Source organism: Hirundo rustica, chromosome 24 (genome assembly GCF_015227805.2).
Source record: "Hirundo rustica isolate bHirRus1 chromosome 24, bHirRus1.pri.v3, whole genome shotgun sequence".
Lineage (NCBI taxonomy): Eukaryota > Metazoa > Chordata > Aves > Passeriformes > Hirundinidae > Hirundo > Hirundo rustica.
The window spans coordinates 1,416,169-1,430,385 of record NC_053473.1 but is presented as its reverse complement, the minus strand read 5'-3'; the positions used below and the strand labels follow the sequence as shown (position 1 = coordinate 1,430,385).

Below are 14,217 nucleotides of genomic sequence, written 5' to 3'. Positions count from 1 at the left end.
CATGACCAAGCGCCAGGTCACTGCTCTGTGCAGAGGGGTGGAAGAGGAAGCTGACCTGGACCTGTGCAGCCATAGGTGTTTGAGTGTGTGTGCCTCAGGGATAGCCATGGAGAGGGCATGTAACTATGGCAGCTGAACCTCAGAGCTGGCCCCAAATTCCATCTCCAAACACCAGCACACAGAGCCCATCATTTAGCATTCCCACCTTCCCTGCTGTCAGGCAGGTGTCCCTCGGTGTCCCCATGGCAGAGCAGAGCAGAGCCCAGAGAGCAAGTGCAGAATGCAGCTGAAAGGGGACAGAGGCTCCTCACGGATCTTCCCAATCAGTTGTGGAAGTGATTCACTGAAATTGCTTAGGGACATGGTTTAATGTGGGGTTAATGGTTGGACTTCACGATCCTGGCTTTTCCCAAATCTTCCACCAAAGCAGTTGTGGAAGTGACTCACTAAAATTGCCCCTGGGATGAGATCTCTGCTTTGAAGAAAAGGGGAAAGCATCCTTTTTCTCCCAACAGTGTTTTGTCCAAGCAGGGAGAGGTGTGGTGGCCCTGGGGGCTGGCTGTCACACGCACACACAGCAGGAAGCCTGAAGAGGAGTCCCTGGGGCCTCTGATGAAGGCAGGTGGGCAGCAGCAGTGGGAATGTGCTCTCAGCTGTGGCTCAGGTGGGCTGGCAAGAGATGTGCAGGGTCCCCCACCACAAAAGCCACCTCACATTCCCCAACACCTGCTCAGAGCTCTGCTGGAGCTGCCGAGGCAAAGGGAAAAATGCAGAAGTCAGAGCTGTGGCCCTGCCAGTGGGCCCTGTGATGGAGCAAGGCTCCTCCTGCCTTGGCACAGCCACACAGACAGACCCCGGTGCTGGCAGGGAGCAGAAGCGTGTCCTGGCAGTGCCCGGCCTCCCCATTCCCCAGCGTGGGGCACAGGCAGGGCTGGGAAATCAATGGCTGCTCCCCAGGACCGGATCCAAACGCGGGAGGCCTGAGGCCTGCAGCCAAAACAGCAACGATCTGCCCCAAAAGTGCTGCTCCTCTGGGACATCTCCAGCCTGTCTCAGCCAGGGACGTGTTCAGAGAGGGCACGCAGCCCCCGCCCATCCCCTCCACCTGAGATGACCCCGCTGGTTCCTATCTCCCTGGATTCTCCCTCCCCATCTGCATCCCCGCCAGCTCCTCCGCCCTTCAGACAAAGGAGATAAATCACTTGGAAAGAGCAAATCTCCATTCATTTAAAAACCTTTTCATTTATTTTTAAAAAATAGCACTAATAAATTAGAAACGTCTCCAAGAAGGGCTGAATCCAAAACCCTCTGGCTCCGGGCGTTTTATCTGCCTAACCTTGCCTCACAGGAAATGCCCTTACCACAGCACCCGTCCCATTATCTGGGTAATTAGCCGAGTCTGTAAATGCAGAGCAGAGCTGGAACCTACCAACTCCTCTGGAGAGTTGGATTTTCTAGGGGCAAAAAAAAAAAAAAAGAAAAAAAGAAAATTAATATAAAGTACACCTTGGGCAATGAAGGCAGGAAGAAGGAAATGGGAAATATCTGCAGTACAGCTCATACAAGGGTTGTTTAACACTTTAAAGGCCAGGCAGGCTTTGCTGTTCTCCCAGAAAACTCCCTGCCAAATGCTACCTTGCTCCTCAAGTGGATTTGTCTCCATCAGCGTGTTTCATTTGAAGCCTTTTGTGCAGTCTCTCGATGTTAATCCCAAATCTGTGCAATTCCCAAAGCGGCTGATGGCTCTGAGCCCTCAAGGACACCGTTTGCTGTGCTGAGCTGCTCTGGTCCTTCCTCAGCATCCTGATGCTCCAGCCCTGCAGGGTCAGCACGGGTCCCCAGGCAGCTCGTCAGAGCCTGGCTGTGAGATCCCAACCTGCCCTGCCAGAGGATAAAAGGGACTTCAGGGGAGGCTCAGGGACTCTGAGGGGACAGAGAAAGGAAGGGGACAGGTGGCTTTTTGGAAAAAGGGCCATAGCTCAGGGCCCTGCATGGATCCCTGTGCTTGGTCCAAGAACAGAGCTATAAAGTTCACGGTCTGCTCTGATCATTGTGTAACCGCAAAGTGACTTTTCCAAACAGAGAAAGTCACCTGTAAAACTGAACTGGTAAACACACCTAGCACTGACTGGGTGTCTCCTTGGGCCCCCTCCCAGTTTGCTGCAGCTTCTCCCCCTAAAGCAGGAGCCTGGACCCCCAGGACCCCCAGGAATGTGCTCTTCCTGATGCTGCTCAGCTCTCAACCAGCTGCACTTCAGCTCTGAACCACCTCGTAACCAGGCTGAGCTTTGGCAGAACACAAGCCCAGTCAAACAGGATATTCTGCTGGTTTATAAAGAAAAAAAAAGAGAGAAAATGAAGGCAGTTCAGTTGAAAAGGTCGTTCTGGAGGCACTGCACTTTTCCATGGATCCACTGTAAGGCTCGTCTCCCTTTGCCCACCAAATCCTCACACCCCCTCTTGCCCCTGGCCAGCTCTCCAGCCTGGCTCCCCTGCCACTGATCTTGCAATGAACAGCAGCACTGGGGCTCTCCAAGCTCCAGCCTCTGAGTCTGCAGTCAGGCTGTGACCCATCACAGGTCCTCAGCTCCTCTGGTTCTTTGGGCTTCCTTTTACCCAAAGCCTTTCCCTGTTCCCAGAGCCTTTCCTGGAGCAGCTGTCCGTGCCTCTTCCTCCTGAGGTGTGTGAGTGTGAAGTGATGCCTGTGCAGAGGAGGAGCAGCCCTTGCAGGCAGCAGAAGGGCAGCAGAGGCAGCTGGGGGCACGTTTTCAGCACAGATGTGCTGGTGCACAGGAGCTCTGCCTCCATCCCATGCTCCCTCCTGCCAGCAGCAGAGCTCCAGGGGCTGTTCACCAGCCGTTTGTGCACCTTGGGGAGCAGGTAGAAATCCCCAGCTCCTTTCCTGTAGCTGGGGAATGCTCTGCTGTAGACAAGGCTTCCCTGAGCTTTGCCTTCCTCTCCAGCCTGGCAAAGAGCAGCCCCCTCCGTGCCTGCCTCCTGAGCCATCAGCTTGTGGATGTTTCTGTGTGTCCCAGCACCGAGGGCCCTGTCCCTGAGTGTGTGTGGCAGAGTGGCAAATACATCAAAGGCTTATCCATCACCTCTGTGAGTCAGAGAGCAGGCAGCAGTGCCGGGTGGAACAGCCACACGCTGGGCACTGCTGGGATTTCCAGTGGGGATCAGAGCTGCACTGGGAGGGACTGGTGGCTGCAGGGGTAAAAGGCACAACCCACAGACAGCCCCCTGCCTCAGCAATGGACCGTCAGTGCCACAGAGACCCTGCAAAGTGCTGCAGCAACGTGTCAGTGAGAGGCTGACACGTTTCCAGGCCAGGCTGTCAGAATGAATCCTTGGTCAGAGACTGCTCTTTGCTCCTGGCAGGAATCGTGTACCCCAAGAACCTGACAACCTTCCCACAGTGGGCAGCCCACTCTGCTCTTTTGGGACACACATGCACTCCCTCAAGTTCCATCATAGCCTGGCTTCTCTTAATAACTTGCAAAACAAAGGGGTTTTCTAGGACCATATTTCCCAATGAAAACACCGACCCGAGCAGATGAATCCCATGGTGGGTCTTGCCTCTCTGCAGTGCCTGTGAACATCCCCCTCTTGCACATCTTCCTTCAGGGGATGGGCACATTGCCTGGAGCCAGACAAGTGTTCTGGGTCCTTCACATCCCCCTTTCCTGCTCTCATTTATTACAGGCACTGGCTGCACCTCACCCCCAGGTCAACCTGGGCAAGGGCACACACTCACTGCCTGACCCTGCCAGGAGAGTGAGGTTTGGGCTGATGCTACACAGAAAGTGTTGCAAGCATCAAAAAAATACTTAGGGACTTGGTTTAGTGTGGGGTTAATGGTTGGACTTGATCTTGGCTTTCCCAACCTTAATGAATCTGTGATCCCAGAAAATAAGGCACCTGATTGTGCAGTTATTTTTCATATTTGAACTAATCTGGCAGCTCAGCCATAAGCCATGACTGGATGTATGGAGTCTGGGTAAAGCTGTCTGGCCAGTGCTGGGCAAGAGGTCAAACTACATGGTCACCGTGGCCCCCTTGGGCTTCCAGACTACCAATTAAATCATTTCCAGCCCAGCTTGATTTGCCCACAGCAACCAGCACAACTAGCAGAGGCAGTAATTACATTTACTGGCAGCTTGATGAGGTGCCAGCAGAGGACAGGTGGAAATGCAGGTCCTCGGAGGAGGCTGCACAAAGTCCCCTCCAGGCACCACGGTGACATCTACAACTCCACTGGGGCTGAAATAGTCAGCAAATGTCCCATCTACAACTTCTAATCTCACTTCATCTTCAGGTTTATTAGCTGCAAATTTGTGGTGTTTTGTGGCTTATGGAAGAATTTATAGTACTATATAATTTTATTTTTTTTGGCTTCCTGTGTGGAACCACTAATAGTCCCTAACAGGCAGAAAATTGACCTGAGACTCTTTCCCCTCCTTCTCTCCTTTTGGCATGACTGAAGATATTAATAGTTACAGGCTGCTTGCTGTCAGCTTCAAATCACCCTGGCAGTTAAAGCCCAAAATAACTGGGCCTTTGATGTCAACTTACTTTTATTTCTAAATAAACAACAGGGTTGGTTAAGATCTTCCAAATATGAAGCTATAGGCTCCCCCTAGCAATAAAAACAGTGGAAAGCCCGCCAGTTCAGTGTGTCTTGGGCAGACTGGGTGACCTTTCAGAGGCTTCCATTTCAAGCAGAAGAGCTGACAATGCTCCTCTTGCCATCCCACTGCCACGTTAGAGCTGGTAACTCTGAGCCCAGCTGAGGAGAGGGATTATTCACAGTCATTGCTCTTGCACATCGGTTCTGAACCTCTTGCCTGACTGATTTTGCTTTCAAAAGCCCTTGATAATGCTCATTATTTTTAATTTGTTTGTTGTTGTGAGGCTTCCCTATTGTTTGGCATAGGCACGGCCATGGTGTGTTGCCATCCTTCCACTAAGTGAGTCTGCCACTGATCTTCTTTGTGCCAAAAAGGACAGCACTCCACAGCCAGGAAAGCCCACACAAAGCCCTGGGTCAGGCCCCAGAGCTGGGGCAGCACTGCCAGCTCCAGCTCCCTTGGGCCAAGAGGTCTCCTTGGCCTTGGCCACCCCAGCCCGTGGCACAGCAGCGCAGTGGGAACAGCAAAGTGGCTTTTTGCGGCTTTTCCTGCATCATCCCAAAGCTGGAAGCAGTGGGAAAGTGTCAGAGTGTGGAGCTAGGGAATCCAAGCATTGCCCAAGAGCCTCAGATAAAGCAGGGAGAGGAAGGGGAGCCTTAAAGGTGTTTGCTCAGCACCTCCATCTCCTACATCCACCAGCTCCTGGAGAGGGTTCATGAGGGATGGGCAGTTCACTGACATGCTCAGGAGAGGAACACAGGAATCAAAAAGCAAAATCATCCCTGACCCACTGAGCCATGAGCCTTTCCAATCTGCCTGGACCCTGTGCTGGAGGAGAAGCTCCAGAGACCCACCAGCAGGCACAAGCCCGGGGCAAATCCCCCAGGGGACAGCAGGCAGAGAGGACAGCTCAGGCACAGAGGGAGCCTGATAGCACCTGTGGAAAGAGCTGAGGACTGAATTTCACTAAATGAGCAGGAACTTCTCCACTGACAGGAACACCATGGTGGAGGCTGATTGCTGGGTCTTTGCTTGGACCAGAGCCCAGCTCCAGTTCTGTGAAAGCAGAAGAAAGGCCTGGGAATTTTTTTTCATGTCGTGGTTTGGGTCTGGGCTTTGAGAAGAGTGGCCCCACTGCAGGGAAGAGGTGGCACCTGAGGACCATCCGGAGTGCTGGTTTCTTCCAGCCCCTTCCAGCCAGCTGAAGCCCCTGAACCGGGCCGAGCTTGGCCGGGAGCTGCACTGGAGACACAGAGCAGTGGGAGCAGCGCGCGATCCAGAGCGGCCAGCTGCCAGCAGCGCTCGGGGACCTGCTCCCCAGAGCAGCTGGGTTCTTTTCCAGAGGGAGGCTCACCTCCCCAAACCCCAGGAAGCAGGGGCGAGCACAGGCACGGCGTCTCCTCTGAGCAGAACAGCAGCCGCGATGGAGCAGCATGACTACACCTGGTGGCATTTCCACTTCCCAACAAGCCCCGTGTCTGCCAGCGCCCCAAGATGGGCTTTTACCCAGCGGGAGCTGCTGAGCACAATGAATGCTCTTTGTGTCTGTCAAGTGCAGAGGGGAGGGAGGCCCCAGGATGCTGCCAGGGCTGGGAACGGTGTGTGTTCGCTCAGGAAGAACTGGTCCTGTACGTACTTGCACACATGCAGAGGTACAAACAGAACCTTCATCTGCTGATGAAAGAGCAGCTTGCCTGGAAGAGGTGCAGGCTGGAAAGGAAACACATTTTTAAAGACAGGAGCAAATATTACAGCACAATGAATGAACCTTGTAAATAATATTGGTTGCAGATCTAAGATCCCTTGTTCTGTTAGTGAATCAGAGGTGAGCCAAGCCTCTTCTGTGTTGGGCAATATTTTCCATCTGTCAGCAGCTCACAGAAACAGCCCTGTGCCATCACAGAAAGTCTCCACGGTGCCAGTGACACTGCAGTGACGGGCTGAATGTCACCTGGGGCTCACAGTGCCTCTTCCCCAGGGACTGCCCCTTGGCATCACACAGGCTCGTCCCAGCGCCAGTTTGTGGTGCAGCAGAGGGAAGTGGCACAGGCAGACACCCGGCCTTGAATGACCTCTGCAGCTTCCTGCTCCCTGTGGAATCTCACTTTAACTTCCGGGAGTCACTGCAGGGTGAAATTTTTAAAGGTGTTATGCACCTTATGTGCATAAATTGGGGCTGTCAGTTGACTTAGGCTGCTAATGCCTCTGATTTCATCCAGAGCAGTGATCTGGAGGTTAATCGGATTTGAATGATGCTTTGAAAATGCCCAGTGGGGTCCTGCCCGCACCTCCCATTGCTTGTTCACTTGGGAAATCCACTCCTGTATCTTCCTGAGCAGCAGAGAAGGGATGTGTCATTAACAGTTGTGCCCCTGGTAACCAAGCCTGTGCAATGAGAGCCCTCAGCCAGGCCCTGATGGAACCTGGCAGGTGCCATCTACAGACACTGGCCGAGAGCATCCAAGCAGCTGATAGGGAGCTATAAGCAAAGAGTGATGCTATGAGCAGTCATGTGTTGGGCTATTTATCCTTGAACAGACCATTTTGGGCTCAGGCAGAGAAGACTGAGGAAGGCCACTGATCTGCTTGGAGCCAGATGAGAACAGAGTGTGGAGGGGACACATCACTCCTGTTCCACTCCTGGCCCCTGGGACAGGCACAGCAGCTTCAGGTGTGCTGGGGCCCTGCCAGCACACTGCAGGGTGGGCACCGGGCAGGCAGAGCTCAGGGTCTCACCCCCTGATTGCCAGCACTGCCAGCTATTAGACAACATGAACCCTTTCTGGGTCCTATAGGAGCAGGATTCATTTGCTCAAATCCAGATCCCTGTGTAACTGGAGGAGGGAAAAATGCCCTCAGTGTCAGGGGAAAAACCCTGCCAAACCAGGACCTGCCACAGCTCCTGGGCTCCTCAGGGAACCCAGCAACAAGGTCTGGTGTGGACCTTGTCAGAGCTACACGAGACAAAATCCGCCCACGACAACCTCATTCCATATTTTTCTCTTGGGTTTGTGCCCTATGTTGTAATTCTGTGATAAGCATTCCCTAAGACATAAATCATATAAGCTGGAAGTCCTGGAAGGACCGATTTGGAGAGACTCTGTGGGTTGATTTCCCACGTAAACACCTTCAGGGCAAAGCTGAGGCGGTGCCATGGAGCCGTTCCCAAGCTGGGGCACTGGTAGTGAGAGAAGATGTAAGAGACAATGGGGCCAAGAGAGATCATAACATAATGCCCATGCCTGGGCCCAGAGGATGAGAATTACTGGGTAACTGGGCAGCGGCCCATTGCTGTGTAAATGCTCAGTTATTTCTGTTCCATAAACCGCAGCCCAGGTTACGTGGTAATTACTTTGAGGTTCATTAAGTGTAATTATACGGTAATCTCCAGGAGCCAGTAATCATGTTCCAAAGTATCTCCCACTTAAAACTTGGTGAGTGTCATGCAGGTAGGAAGTATGGTTTTCAGACTTCAGTGAATTGCAAAATGGGATGGCCAGGACAGGGTCAACTGTTATTGTGACAGCTGAAATTGCCTTCCAAGGAGAAAGCTGGGCATGCCAGGGAAGTGCTGCACACCCAAAGCCCAGCCAGCCCCCATGGGCACCCTCCAGCCAACAGCAGGATTGGTGCCTTTGAAGGGCTGCTCCTCCCAGGTTGCCAGCAGTGCCACAAAGGTCAAATAAATCCTTTTCCAGAGGTTAAGCCCATCCTTAGAGAACAAATATAACTCTTGAGGTTTCATTCAGACTCAGATGTCTCTTTTAGTTGCCAAGTCGGGGTGGGTAAATTCTACACTTGTCATTACAACCGGCATAGTATATTTTATTTCTTTTACTACACAGCAAATTAGACTTAGTAGTCAACGGTGTCAGTACTTCTTGCACATCACTTCCAGCTTTGGCTCACAGATTCCAATGTGGGGTTGACTCCAACCACCAGAAGAAGACCCAGAAGACTTCCCACAGACTTCTCTTCCCACTGTTCCCAGTCAGAGCATGTCCCAGTGGCAGGAGACCCAAAACCCCAGGACAAACCCTGAGGGGATGGTCCCCTGATCCCCTCTGAAGGGGGCCCAGAGAAGCCCTTCATGGGCCCCACACAACTGATGCTGTTTGTGTTTCTTGTCCTTCAAAGAATCTCATTTTGATCTGGAAAGGCAAGAAAAATTACTCAGAGCCAAAGCTCCGGGGCTGAGCTCCTGGGAGAAGGAGCCAGGGCCCTCAGGATGTGGGGAGCAGCAGCACTGCCCAGTTCTGGGCATGGGGCACGGCAGCAGCCATGGCTTGGGCTGGCTCTCACCTGACAGTGCTCCTAGCAGGGAATATTCCTGCTGCAGGAATGTGTGAAATTGTCTTTCCAGGCAGTGGCTGGATCAGCATGGTAGGAAAAACCTGTCTCCCATGTTAACAACCAAGTTTCCCTGGCTTCAAAGCACAGATAAACACAGTTGAGTTCCTACAGAAATGTTGATAAATGTTTTTTCCCTACTCTGTCTTTCAGTGATCTGAACTACAACGAGCTGCTGGAATTCCCCGGGGCTATCAGGACACTGGGACGACTGCAGGAACTGTGAGTTTTTCCATTTATTCCTTTTCAAAACCACTCACTGTGGGAGAGTGACCAATAAAGCGTCGCATGTACTCTGATTTAGGAAAGCACTCAATCCAAGCCTTTCTTTTCCTTCCCAGCCCCATCCACTGCATCAAAGCAGTTTATCCCCTTGATTTCCATCAGCCCTGACCACCTCCCTATCCCTCCACACCAAGGAGGGGACTGGGAGTCTCTGCCAGCCTCTCTCTCCTCTGGCATCTCAGGGGCTCAAATTCCATCTGTCCTCTGGCTGCTTCTGATGTCCATTCCCCAGCTTGGGACCACAACGTGGACTTACCCCTGCTATTGTGAGGCCACAGTTTCTGCAGGCCCTGTGCCACCTCCTCTAGTGTGAAGAAACTGTTTTTTCTCCTTTAGGAGAAATTTATAACAGGGAATTACCAAAGTTTATTACCATTTTAGTGACTAGCCCTCCTTTCTCTATCTGGTCAGCCGGGGAGACACTAAAAATAAGGAACCAGCCCACTTATCACCCATGAAGGTGGAAGCCCCAGGGTGGGGTGAGTTGATGTAGATCCACAGTTCCTGTGTCACACTGCTGCCAGGCTGGGGTGGGACAAAAGCAGCTGCTCTCATGGTTCTGGGAGCCTTGGAGTAAAAATCTGACACTACTTTTTTCTTTACTGAAACATTTCTCATGAGATTTCTCTGTTCAGCCCAGATATCATCATTATTTTCGCCTTCAAAATGAGAATAAGATCCTTTATCCCCTTCGGGATGGCATTTGAAATGCCCATCACTAAAGAAGAGGCAAATTCCAAATAATCATCAACAAATCACCTGCTCAGACTCCTCTGGGATAAACAATTTAGGTATCACCCAGAGCTTGTCTTCCTGGACACAGGAACCTGTGGCTGCCTTTGCTGTAAAGGAGGTCAGACTGTGGCCACAGAGCTCCCTTCTGCTGCAAAAGTTTGCTGATAGAAATTTTCTCAAGCTTAACCAAAAATACCCCAGCTAGAGCTACAAATCCTTTAAAGTCATGTGGGCCAATAATTCCTGGTGCACTCTGGTTGGCAGCTGTGGAGCTGTAATGGAAACCAGCCATAAAAATTGTAGTTCCTGGAGGACGGAAAATTTTGTATTTGGCTTGTTTCTGTTTCCTGACCTGTAAAGTGTTAAACCTTAAGTTCTTGTACCCTCGGTGGGGTTGGTGGAGTCACATATGGGGCACCCACAGAGTAAATGCAGCAGATCTTGTCCTGCCAAACCACAGACCTTGTTCACCTGCTGGGGTGATGCTGCACCTGGGAAGGAGCCTATATCTCCTATTTGATGCATATTTTGAAGGCTGTCTGGATTTAAAAGCATTGAGGAAAGAAGGTTAATTTAATTAATATCAAGATATTTGTTTCTCCCAACAGCGGTTTTCATAACAACAACATCAAAGCTATCCCAGAGAATGCATTCGTTGGGAATCCCCTCCTCCAAACAATGTAAGAAAATTAAATAATGTTTCCTACATCTTTATATTGTCCAGAAAGGGGCATTTCTTGATTTCTGACAGTGGCCAAATGACAACAATCTGATATTTGCTATCCATGAGCCAAAGCTGGCTGAAATTCCTTCTTCTCAGCTCCTCAGAACTGCTGTGGGTTCTCCTTTCCCTGCAGCTGGCGTTTGCTGCAGCACAGGCTGGTAGCAAGGAAGGAACAAAACACAGGTGGTCTGCACGGAAACCGCCTAAGCCCTGGCTGACATCTGCTGATGTTTATTCCTGGTGCTCAGAAAAGCTGCTGGCCAGCTCCAGCAGCAGCTACACGTGTCAGGGAGCTGGGATTCCAGATCCCTGTGTGTCTGTGACACAAAGCTCTGCAGATAAACACACCCAGCTGTCAGGTTATTTCTGCTCTCATCCAGGCACAGTTAGTGGTTTTTGGATACGTCTCTGAACCACACGGATATTGAAAATCGTGGCGAGTGACAAAAGCTCTGCTTGTTCGAACTGGTCTTAAATGATAAAAGTGCCAGTATCTGGAAAGCCATGGTGACACTGGGTGAAACCATTCACTGCTCCAGCCAGAACTACCAGCCTCATGCCCATGTCCCGTGGGCAGCACCCACAGGGTGATTAGGGGGCCCATACACCCAGCATGTTCATCTCTCCATGGCATCTGCCCATCTAAAGCCTTTCACAGTTAGTGTGGGGGAATGCTCCTGGTAGGAACTGGCTCAACTCCTCCCACATCTCACTGGGTCCTGGAAGAGCTCACTTCTCTCCCCTGACTGTGACAAGCGGGAGAGGTGCTGGTGCTGTGTGTGAGATCACAGGAGGTGTCCCCCAGTGCAAGGTGTTTCTCAGTAGGACTGAAAGAGGGCTTTACACCTTTCTAGCCCGTCTGGTTCATTCAGAGCAGCAGGAGACCTCAGCTGTACCAATGTCCAGCCAAAACAGGCCAGTGGGAGAGCCTGTGGTTGTCTGGGAACAAGAGTTCCTCACAGCACAGCAGCACCTCCTGCATGGCTGGTAGCTCTGAGGCTCTTGACCTGTAACAGATCTTCTCTCCGTGTGCAGCAGACTCTGACCTGTTCCTCTTTCCCGTTACAGCCATTTTTATGACAATCCCATCCAGTTTGTTGGACAGTCTGCTTTCCAGTACTTGCCAAAGCTCCACACTCTGTAAGTTCACCAAACACATCCCCCTGGAGGTAACATCCAAGCTCCAAACCCTGTGTACTGGGCACCTTTGTGGCCTCCTCTCTCCCTTTCTTCAAGAGTCCCTGTGCCAAAAGGGGACCATGTTGGGGCCGTTGTCCAGCCCCAAAGGCTACTCCAAGGAGCAGTCACTGCAGATGTTTTCTTCTGAGGAAGGATAATTCTGAGAGGGGCATTTTGGAGGCAGCCACTAATTCCTCTTCCCCACAGCTGACAGGCACTGAGGCCTTCCAGGGTCTCCACAGCTGTGCCAGGAGCAGCAAAGACCTCACACACAAGCGCCACAGCTTTTGCTGCTGTTGTGTAATTGCCCAAACAGAAGGACACCGAAGGCATCTGCCTTCCTCCACAGGATGCAGAAGTGGAGGAACACGTCCCAGTACCATAGCACAAATCCTGTCACTGGGCAGCCAGCAGTGGCAGTGCTTCCTTCACACGTTTGGCCCTCAGCCTGCTCCAGGGCCACCAGCACAGGCTGGGCACCACCTGGACCACAACAGCTGCCCCACGTTGGCTTTTCAGCCAACCTGTTGTGGCACAGAACTAAAAATACTGAGGCAGAGGCAATCTCATAAATCTCTATTTAAAAGCCTCACCCAGGCACATAAAATAAATCATTCAAACAGCCCTGCATTCTTTAGATCTAAATGCATAGACCCGGGGAGGCTTGGGTGGGATGCCCTGCTTACATTCCCCATGGTAATTGTTTGGGGTTTTTTTTATTTAATTTGGGTAGAGATCGTGCCAAGAATGTCAGTGGCTGGGAGAGGCTTTGAGCTTGCCAAGTCTCCTTGCATAGAAGAGCCCAGCTCCATCTCGCTGTATCCGCACGGCGCGAGGCGTCTGCTCCAGCCCCAGGGACACGCTGGATCTGGGCCTGGGTCACATCTGGGTGCCAGGAAGCAGATTTGCCACCACGGCCGATGGGTCTGGAACCTTGGGCAGTTGCACTTGCCTCCAGATCCCCTGCCCACCTCCCTTCACCCTCGTTTCTCTGCAGGTCACTCAACGGAGCAACGGACATCAGGGAATTCCCAGACCTTAAAGGCACCACCAGCCTAGAAGTTTTGTGAGTGGCACCTCTCTCCCTTTTACCCTGCTAGCTGTGCTCTTCCTCCTCCAAGGCGGTCCAGGCTGTTTCAGTGAGGACAACTTTCCCAGTGCTGTGCAGTATTCAGCTCTGCCTCTCCCTGGTCACTCACCCTTCTGCTTCGTTTCACCTCTGTGGCTCCTGAACGCAGCTTTCTTCCCTGTGAGTGGCTCTCTTGGTACTCTTGAGTGTGCTCCAGTCTTTTTTTTTGGTTTGTTTGTTTGTTTTATTCTTCCTTCCCTCCCGCATCTGTGAAGGAGTGAACCTCTGAGTGCAGAGCTTCTGCTGCGCCCCGGTGTCTTTGCCCAAACTGGAACCAGCACCGTGGGGCAGTTCAGGAATATCTGACACCCGGGCTGGGGCTGCTGCAGCCGCTCTGGTCCCCTCCTCACCCCCCCTGGTCTTGGAGGACACGCTGCCTTTGGCCACACATGGCTCTGCTCTCTCAGACACTGGCTCCCATGCTGAGTCCAAACTGGGAGCAGCCCCAGCCTGGGTGTGCCTGGCCATGCCATGTCTCGGGGACACGGGGACACGGGGACTCAGGGACACGGGGACACAGGGGCACGCCGTCCATCCCTCATACACAGGCTTCTGAGGCAGTCCTGGCTCCAGGCCTGTCCAGCCAGGACAATGGGGACAGGGATGGCAGAGCATGCTACAGAGGGCACTGCCACCTGTCCCCAGCAAGGCCAAGGACAGCTGTGAATTCAGGACTCAGCAGTGGCCCAGAACTCTTTGCAGGCACATTCACCTTAGCCAGGTCCAGCAGCAGCGCCTGTTTCCAAAACTGCAGGGCAGTTCTTCATCCTCTCCTGATATTGTCTCTCCTGCCACTATCTGGGACTGGCAGCCGGGCTTCTGGGTCACAGAGTCTGGGTGCTGGCTGTCAGCAACATCATTTCTTCTCTCTTTTCCATCCCTCTAGGACCCTGACCCGGGCAGGCATCCATTTCCTCCCCAGAAGGATGTGCCAGCAGCTGCCCAGCCTCCGAGTCCTGTGAGTAACCTGCATCTCTGTCAAAAATGCCCTCAGCAACAGAGCTTTCCTTTTGTCTAGCTCAGGGAAAGGGCCAGCTCTGGAAGACCATCCTGTGGTTCTTGTTCCCATCATCTTTTCCGTGCAGAAATCACCATCCTTCTTAATCACTACTTTGAGCTCTTGCTTGTTCTTCACCTTGCTGCTTCATCCCAGCGTGATGCTCTGGTCTCAGGGCTGCAGTCAG

At 52.3% G+C, this 14,217-nt stretch overlaps 1 protein-coding gene across 1 annotated transcript in view; it reads left to right on the top strand.

Moving 5' to 3' along the window:
• Positions 1-14,217, top strand: part of LGR6 (leucine rich repeat containing G protein-coupled receptor 6) — a 150,064-nt gene that overhangs the window by 113,799 nt on the left and 22,048 nt on the right. The window contains exons 7-11 of the mRNA XM_040085532.2: positions 9,135-9,203; positions 10,610-10,681; positions 11,794-11,865; positions 12,902-12,970; positions 13,920-13,991. Coding sequence (XP_039941466.1) covers positions 9,135-9,203; positions 10,610-10,681; positions 11,794-11,865; positions 12,902-12,970; positions 13,920-13,991 — 354 coding nt within the window. The remainder of the gene's footprint in view (positions 1-9,134; positions 9,204-10,609; positions 10,682-11,793; positions 11,866-12,901; positions 12,971-13,919; positions 13,992-14,217) is intronic.